Below are 8,871 nucleotides of genomic sequence, written 5' to 3'. Positions count from 1 at the left end.
GCATCACTGGCAACGTAATAAAGGCAACCAATTGATTTCCTCTGGAGTCTTATAACCGGTGGTGGTATGTTTTTACAATTGATTTCCTCTGTAGTGGTGGTGTTTCTACACCCAAAGTTTCAACTGTTTCTACTTTATGAAATCAATCAACAACCTATTACCAAAATTATCTTTCCCTCAAAGCCTCCAATCACCAAACATCAGAATTTTCAAGAATTTAATCACTGCTTGAAAAAAAATGAGCGACAACTTCAATTTACCAAGAAGTGAAAATAGATCAACCACTATCATTTGCATTCAGATGTAGAATGATACAAGGGAAGATGATCAATGATGTCTTTATTATTAAGATATGGCATCAATTCATGAGGACTGATGTGAGTGAGTGTGTCATTCACAGGGTTGTTACTACCAGTACATGTACTGTGTACATTATATTAGTGACTACTTACCATAATATATTGACATTCATAAATTAAAGTACACAAACATAAGTCTGAGCCTTTCAACTCCTTTTAAACCAGTTTCTTGGTTATATATGTTGGTAAATCAGCTGGAATAAAGATGAATTATTAACACTTCAAGAAAAATGCCCTGATCTGCTTTCAAAATTTACAATTTCATTCAAGGGCTCAAGTAAGTCAGACATTCACTAGTAAAAAGAAAAGGCATAATCATCTCATTAATCCTAAATTTAATAAACATGACATCTTAGTAATAGTCGTCTATATACCAGTAAATCATACAAATAGAACACAAAATGCCTTGACAAATACTTCCGAGAACATCAAACTTCTACGTACCATCCACCATGGAATTTTTCTTCTCAGCTATGTCAGTGTTTCTCAAGGTAAGAGTTTTTGCCTATCAATTTGTCCTTTTTTTTTTTTTTCTTTTTTACAGATATTGATCACTTCAATCATCACAATTGTAGAGGGGATAAGGAGAGAGGGATTATTACCATATAAATACATCCTACCCAACAACATGCCTTAGCCTATATAGCTACCTGTGTGTGTTGAGATCAGACGTGGGTTTTCTTACTGTATAGTTGATAAATAATCCAATAAAAGAGTAATGAAGAGAAGCTTTACATACATCTAACATAAAGATCACTTTGATGATCTTACAAATACATTAGACCAAATACATGATCACATAGAGCCACAAAGTGTCTAATCCTGAAGCCTACTGGATCGAGAGACTCAAAATTTCAAAGGTACAGAAGTGACTACATTACAGTAACAGGTAACAAAAGGAGGGTCTTGTAAAATTACTGATTACTGTTTATATAAGCTATATGCCATATGCAAACTACTTTTTAAGGGGTACTTTCGTACCAAAGACTCATTCTTCTGATGCCCTATTTTCAGACAGTTTATATGTTTTCTTCTAACAATGAAATATTTCTATGCTTATTCAAGGATGAAAGTGCAATCATAGTAATCATATGTCTTTCAAACACCATATCTCTAATAGCTTCTATTTTTGAGAATTATAACTGTTAATATCTACTTACAATACAGTATATATAAATGTCAGTATTCAATATCTTGTACAGTACTAACATTAAGGAAAGGCTTAACAAAATTGATTTAAAATTTATGAAATTACCACACACACACCAAATGATTGCCGTATCCAAAAAGAAAAGAGGAAAAAGAAAATGTACTCTAATGGGTACCAACTCTTCATCTTCTTATTTACAATGGCAGTTGTTGTGAGAAGACTGTACCCAATTCAGAGCTGTAATCCAGGGGGCGTGTTGCAACCGAATGTCACGTGATACTCTAGACAACTGTCACTACCTGTATATGGCTTCTCATATGGCTCAAGTTACTCTCTTGTGCAACTGTACTGATATAAATTCCACTCTTGGGATTTAAATTTGCGGCTGCATAAAAGTACTGGTAATAGCTGCAAGTGCATCACATGACACTGAGCAACATTTTGGCCACTCAAATGCACCCAACTAAAACAGAATTACTGCTGCACCCTTCTTATTTCTCTATCACAGTCCTAAATGCAGAAAGACACCTCTTACCAGAATATGGGAGTGATCAAGTAAATTAAATTCAACCTTAAATTGTGCCATAATATTGTACTATATTACTGCTTTTTGGGGATTGTAGACTAAGTATTGTGTACACATGAAATCTTTTTTCTTTTAATACAGTGAAATTGACTAGTTTGTAACTGAAATGGAAACTAATTTAGCAGCTTTTACTCTCCCTATATTGAAATTAGTAATGACAAACATCCAAAATAAATACTATTCAGATGCCTGAAAAACCTTGTCAAATATCCAAAGATTCCAAACAATGCCAGTGCCTTATATTTCCTCCTGTATTTTTCAAGGATGTACAGTATATTGAATATTAAGAGAAGAATAAATACATTACGAGATATTCTCTTGAAGACATCAAGATTATTATCTGAAATTGTTCTGTGAAAGTTACTGTGACTCAGTAAACCTTCATTATAGGTAAAACTTGGTATCTGGTATAAGTCCTCTCAAGGACAGTCATAATGATTCATGACACTTTTGAAGGCTGACCTAACCATCTGTACTCATGGGCAAGGTATGAATGCCGATGTTCCAGATTATATATACAAGCTGTTGGGCTACTTAACACAATATTGTGCTGCAGCTTACAATATCAAATTATTATACCTGAAACTAAAACATGGTACATATCACCTACAAAAACACAGTTAGAAAGTCCTAACTTTTGTTGTAACAGTATGATTTATTGTAATACCTAAAAAAAGTGTAATTAAATTTTTAGTGTTATAATTCATTATGCTCTATGACATTCAGTTATTAAATCATCATTGCCACTTATCAAGAATCAAAAGCCTGCCCTAAAGATCTGACATACTTTACAATATTGCATCTTGGTACACATATTAAAACCATAGAGTTTCATTTCTACTCTTACAGGAACTGCCCAAAGGATATGATATAAAAGATGTGAAAGCTAGAGCAAAGTTCAATGAAAGAAGTTGTACAAGCTAGTATGAGTGGATCGAAGGATGTGGATGGATGAAAAGTAAAAATCAGAAAACAACACATATGAGGGCTGCAGAAAAGCAGCAAAGAACATCAAGTATTGAGCTTTAATCCAATGTATGCATAAGCCCCATGATAAGAAGTGGCTCTGTTTGGCTTATGAGTTTTTTCATAATTTAGTCCATATTCTATCATAACATGTTATGGCTCAATAAAAGACCTATTTCAATCTAAACCATAAAAAAAGACAGGTTACCTTTCCTTATACATGTATAGCTATGATTTTAACAAACTGCAGATTTGAGATTTGTTTTTCTGTTAAAAAATGTTAGAAAAATTATCTATCATCTTGCAAAAAATAATAGCTCCAACTACTTAGTAGACCATCCAAGATGAAGTAATACCTAACAGAAACTACTCACAGTGACTAAAGAATACGTACTCTTTCATATTTTACAGATTTTGTTTGCCTGGACTATCTTTTCATTTGTACAACAAAACAATCAATACGTAGGTTGCCAATCTCATGATGATATGGTATGTCTCCTACATAAATTTTCTATACATTCCTAAGATGATAATCCTAAATTTTCATGGGTAGGACACTGCATAGTAAATAAACCGTTTTAAGATCTTCATTGTACTGGATGCTCGGAGGACTAGCTGGTCAAAATTACGATATGATTAAGGATAACTGAAGCCCAACAATATTTATGACTAGCTCACTCCACGCAAAATGGTAGCTGCAGATTTGGAATGGCTAGCAACTCGATAACATGCCTGGTGTATAACTTTCACAGTACAGCTACAACTAATCAATATACTTCTGGTTGAAAAGTCCTGTATAGAGAGTTCAACTAAATGTCAAAATGATTAAAGACAGAGTTCTCAGGAATGAACTAAGTTACATCATCAACTTCTCAAAGGAAAGGAGGATCTTGTATTATCTATTCTGACTTGAAAAACTATACCTACATGTAAAAGCTCAGATACTCCAGACTACACTTGGGCAGTTCATTTTCAGTTAAAGGTTAAACAAGAGATGCATTCTCGAGGTAAAATTAAAACCAATGTTGCCTAATACCTGTTCTTCTGTGACCTACATTCACATGTCAATAGCATAAATCAAGAGGCAATTGATACTAACATGATCTCACTTCACAGTTACTTCAGCTTTGATTTCATACAGGTTAGTATGAAAGCTGGAACTAATATAATATCAAAACTTACATTGATCAAAGTGGACACAAGAACACCAACCCTGATAGATTAAACACAAAATGTCACCGAGTTATAGCAAAGGTGATATTTTGTCAGCATCAAGCTAAAAAGGTTCACATAACATACACATTACAAGTTAGGACCTCTAAACTGTGTTTAACAAAAGTCTGTCTTTTCCTTTTGGAGCTACAGGATGAGAAAAATAAAGACCTGTGAATTATGTAACTCAATAAAAATGTACCATAACATGTTAGTTGAAACAATCAAGATTATTTAGTCTCATCTTTATATCTTCCCACAACATGAATATATAATCCTCAACACTGATGATATAGTGTAAAAACACACTCCAAGTGCAGTATCTTGATTCAGACTAATAAGTGGCACAACTTGATGCATAATTACACGAAAAAACACTGATACATCTCGCAAAAGTTCATAAAAAATATTTGTCTATCTTGCAAACTGCAATATAGTATAATGCATTCCTGACAATGAGTATGGACTGGCAAAAAATTGCAGAGGCTGCTTTAAGTCTTCATCAAGTGGAAATAACATAATATATATGTACACTGTACATATTAAACTTACCAATTTAATGTAGTCTAAATTTATTACAATTTAGTATCACATAATTAAGGAGTTACCCTAAACCCTTTAAAAATAGTCCAAGTCATTGATAAAAATAATGAAAAAACTTGAGAGCTTATGAACCTAAATATATATTTTTTAATATTAATAATTACTGCCTCAAAAGGTAAATGTGAATGATAATTAAGAAAATCAAACAGCATTGAAAGGTACATGGTACTTTCATTACTATTGGAATGCTAAAGATATTTGAGTCTTAAAAGAAATATTAAAATGGAACACCTCAACTACATACTATAGTAAAATCTCTTGTATGCGCAAAGGCTATTCCTCAAACACACAACTGCATGATGATGTGTGTAAGTTTATTGTCTGTCCACATAAAAAATCTGATTATTTCATAACTAATGCTTCAAAATAAGTTAAAAAATATATTGCACTGTAGTAAAATATGACTTTCAGAAAGATAAGAAAAAAGCATTTATTATTTGAGTCTTACAGAAAGAGGAAGTTAAGTGTTATATTAAAAATGGTAAGAAAAATTACAGTAAGCAATGAATACATTTGCCTTCTACTGCACCAATTATATATACAACAAAAAATATACTTCGTGTTGATATTTGTATAAAATACATATGCTACACAGTGAACCCTAACAAAGAAAAGTAAAAACACCACATAAAAAGCAATAAGCAAGGTAATAGTCAACAGGTTCCCTAAATATCATTATTGTAGACGAAGTACACTAAAAATTCTAAACAGTACTACGTATACTCATAAAATTTTGTTAAAGCTGGGCTTTACCCATTTCCTAATTTTGGCACATAAACTACTTGATGTTAAAAAATTTTTCAGTGTAATTTAATGAGCTCTTGAACCGTAAATACGAAGGTTAACAAGAAATCAGTTAATGTGTACGGGCTTCCTATGTGCATTGTATTAAGCTAGATAAAACTTCACAAGAGACATAAGCATTCAGCATGATAACTACAGAGACAATGGGACAAAGGATATGCAAAAGAAGGAGTCTGTTATTTGACCACATGCAAAAATGTGTGTGTGTACCATTAGTATGTATAGGAAGACACTACTGCTAAATATTGTGGGGCACTCTTAGTCTATGTCTATGGTACATTTTACATATTTTTATTTTCACATTGGTCCCTGATTTGATAATAGGATTATATAACAAGCAGAAAATACAATGACAATAAAGGGCCCAGACAGTACTATTAGTTTATTAAATGAGTGCATGGAGAGCTGTCAGCATTCTTGAGATTAGATATATACTCTCTCTCATGGTTAAATAATGAGATTATTTCAGTGCTTCTCTGAATTGGTGATAATAAAGGAAACGAATCCTATATTCTGAAAGCCTATTATGTTTAAATTACTGTAATATTCTGAATTAACTATAATCAATTTAGGATTTGAAAGTAAGCCATTAATCTAGAGCATGGCATGTAATTGTAACCTCAATAACACTGTAATTATCTTTGTGTGATGCTCTGTTTTATACAGATGAACTCATGAAGTTTACATATTTTTAAGAATGAAGATTACATATGGCTGTGAGAAATCTTCTTTAGTAGAAATCAAAGCTGCCTGCAACTCTAACCATATACGTATAATTTTTTAGTTATAATTATTCTGAATTTTAAAAAGACCGAGTTGAAATACTTGACTCTAACAGGGTTGGCCCAAAAGCATTTATTTTTAATAACAAAATTTAAGTGAAAAAACTGATGCTTTTCTTTAATAAATTCAATGTATAACTGATTTCTGCATGCAAATGATTCCTTAGCACTTGGTAAACCATAGTAAGAGCATAAATTATAATATAAAACAACTCATTAGTGAGAGATAATTTCAACAATAATTCTTCACCTCCAGCCTGCTACATCTACTAACAAAACTTTGTTATGCTTTGAATTAAAGCTTGGTTATATCACTGTTTAATCTAGATGCAAACAAGTTATCAAATAACCAATCTACTATATTCTTAAATCATCAAGAAAAAAGGCTTTTTCATAGCAGCCATGGAAAATTATATTTAGTTTCACAATGAGTGTTTTTGCTAGAGCTCCTCTGCAGTAAGATAAAATAATTACCAAAGGAATATAATAGTTTTAGTCATGGAAAAAGCCCTACAGTATAACCTATCAGCACTTTGGGATTTCATATTCTCATCTTTCTACAGGCACTAATTGATCCAGCATCATTGCTGACTCAGTTGAAACATGTAGTAATAATATCAAAAATAAAAGTTGTAATTATTTTTCCTACAGTTCAAATTGTTACAAATCATAACTTTTCGACGAATACAAAATTCAATCGAATATCCTTATGCCAAGTTACAGCCCCTTTTAGAACATGAATTTCTGGAAATTCCTGCTTCTGGCATGCATAAGGTAAGATGGGTAAGAAAAGCTAAAGAAATATTATCAGTTAGATTAGAAACAACTTTTATTTTCATGGCAAGTTTCACTGTGGCAGCTTGACATAAAACCCACTCAAGATAAAAAATCTGATTAAAAACAAAAATATTAAAACAGAAATTGCTTTATGGATCATGCAAACTCAAGTTAAATATGAATGTATAAAAAAGAAAATGGTGATTGTCTTAATTATCATATAACATGAGCATCTATGAGCTCCGAATACAGCTGCTCTTAACATGTCAAGGTTTTCTGACAATGAAGTCCTTTGCAAAAGCAGCTCATAAAACCATCCATCTCCTAAATATATAAAATTAAATATTGGGTAAGATACAAAGTTCCTTTATTAAATATATGAAAAATAATGCCGCAGATATAAAATATCAAAACTATAAAACAGGATGTCAATACTTACTATAAATTAGAAGAAATGCAGGATATGAATTAAAATAATAAATGCAATACAGTACCAGCAAATCTCTCAGAATTCAGTAGTGAATAACAGCACACAAATACCATCACAGCCAAACTAAAACAAGCGCAACAATGTAACTGGAGGGAAAATAATACTGTAATCTTAACACTGAAAAACAAAGAAAGAAAGGTGAAGAGTCACTTAAAAGTCTCTTGAATCTTGTGTAAGCAGCATAAGGAGTCAAATTTGATGTATTCAGTGCCCAAACCAGTTAAAGGACAAATGGGGTTATAGACTAACTCCTTGTATCTACTATCTTAAAGATTAACCAAGTTTCAATAAAGATTACATAGACCTTTACTGCAAATAAAAAAAAAAAACATATCTCAAATTACCCTATTAATATTTCCATTCACAGCAACTTTCTTCAACAACTTAATTCTATATCTGATAAGACATATTCTAGTGAAAGCCATCAGAAGTAGCAATAACAATCCCAAATATCTTTTCTACACCACAATGGAAATCAGATAAATACTAAACGGTGGTTTTCATAAATAACATGTAAAATGTCCATAAGTATGACATACAGCTCAATCTTGCATTACAAAGTTTCTATTGTGTCACTATGGTAAATTAGCTACACATCAATCTTTTAACGAAATGGTTAACCTTCAAGAGAGCGAGGAAGAAGTGCACTTGGCCTTAGTTATAAAATGCAAAAATCAATTTTAATATGAAACACTCCCACTCTAGTGTTGTATCACAAACAGGGGCAGTCAAGAAAAGGTAGGCACTCCCAAAATAGGGTCTGATCATACATTAAGTATTATCCATACATGTCTCTCTTTCTCTCTCTCACTCTTCTCCACATAATGAAACTCTGGGAGCACTATAAACTTCAAAATATTATAAATGACACTTCTCTCATATTGGTCTTGGTGAATGCAGTCCATGGGTAATATGGTCAATGGAAGGATCATGATTTGTACCGGGAGGTCCCCAGTCATGAAGCCCAGCAGAATGAGAAGGGCGGTGGGTTAGACGGTGAGCTATGCTGAATCCTCCACTGCTTTCCAACTGAGTAAGTACAATGATCACTTGTCTGAAAACAAAGACCAGATATCATGAAACTATACAATAATGAGCTTCAACTAAAGTATTTTAGCCTAATAATGGTAGACAAACAACAA

At 32.4% G+C, this 8,871-nt stretch overlaps 1 protein-coding gene across 3 annotated transcripts in view; it reads right to left on the bottom strand.

The window, feature by feature from the left end:
* Positions 1–322: 322 nt before the first annotated feature.
* LOC135213049 (calpain-D-like) overlaps positions 323–8,871 on the bottom strand; it is a 104,784-nt gene continuing 96,235 nt past the window's right edge. For all 3 annotated transcript variants that reach the window (XM_064246880.1, XM_064246879.1, XM_064246881.1), the window contains exon 14: positions 323–8,783. In XM_064246880.1, coding sequence (XP_064102950.1) covers positions 8,606–8,783 — 178 coding nt within the window. In that variant the 3' untranslated portion in view covers positions 323–8,605. The remainder of the gene's footprint in view (positions 8,784–8,871) is intronic.

The sequence above is a fragment of the Macrobrachium nipponense genome, chromosome 42 (assembly GCF_015104395.2).
Source record: "Macrobrachium nipponense isolate FS-2020 chromosome 42, ASM1510439v2, whole genome shotgun sequence".
NCBI classification, from domain to species: Eukaryota; Metazoa; Arthropoda; class Malacostraca; order Decapoda; family Palaemonidae; genus Macrobrachium; species Macrobrachium nipponense.
Note: the sequence above shows the minus strand (reverse complement) of the source record. Positions and strands in the feature narration are given on the sequence as shown.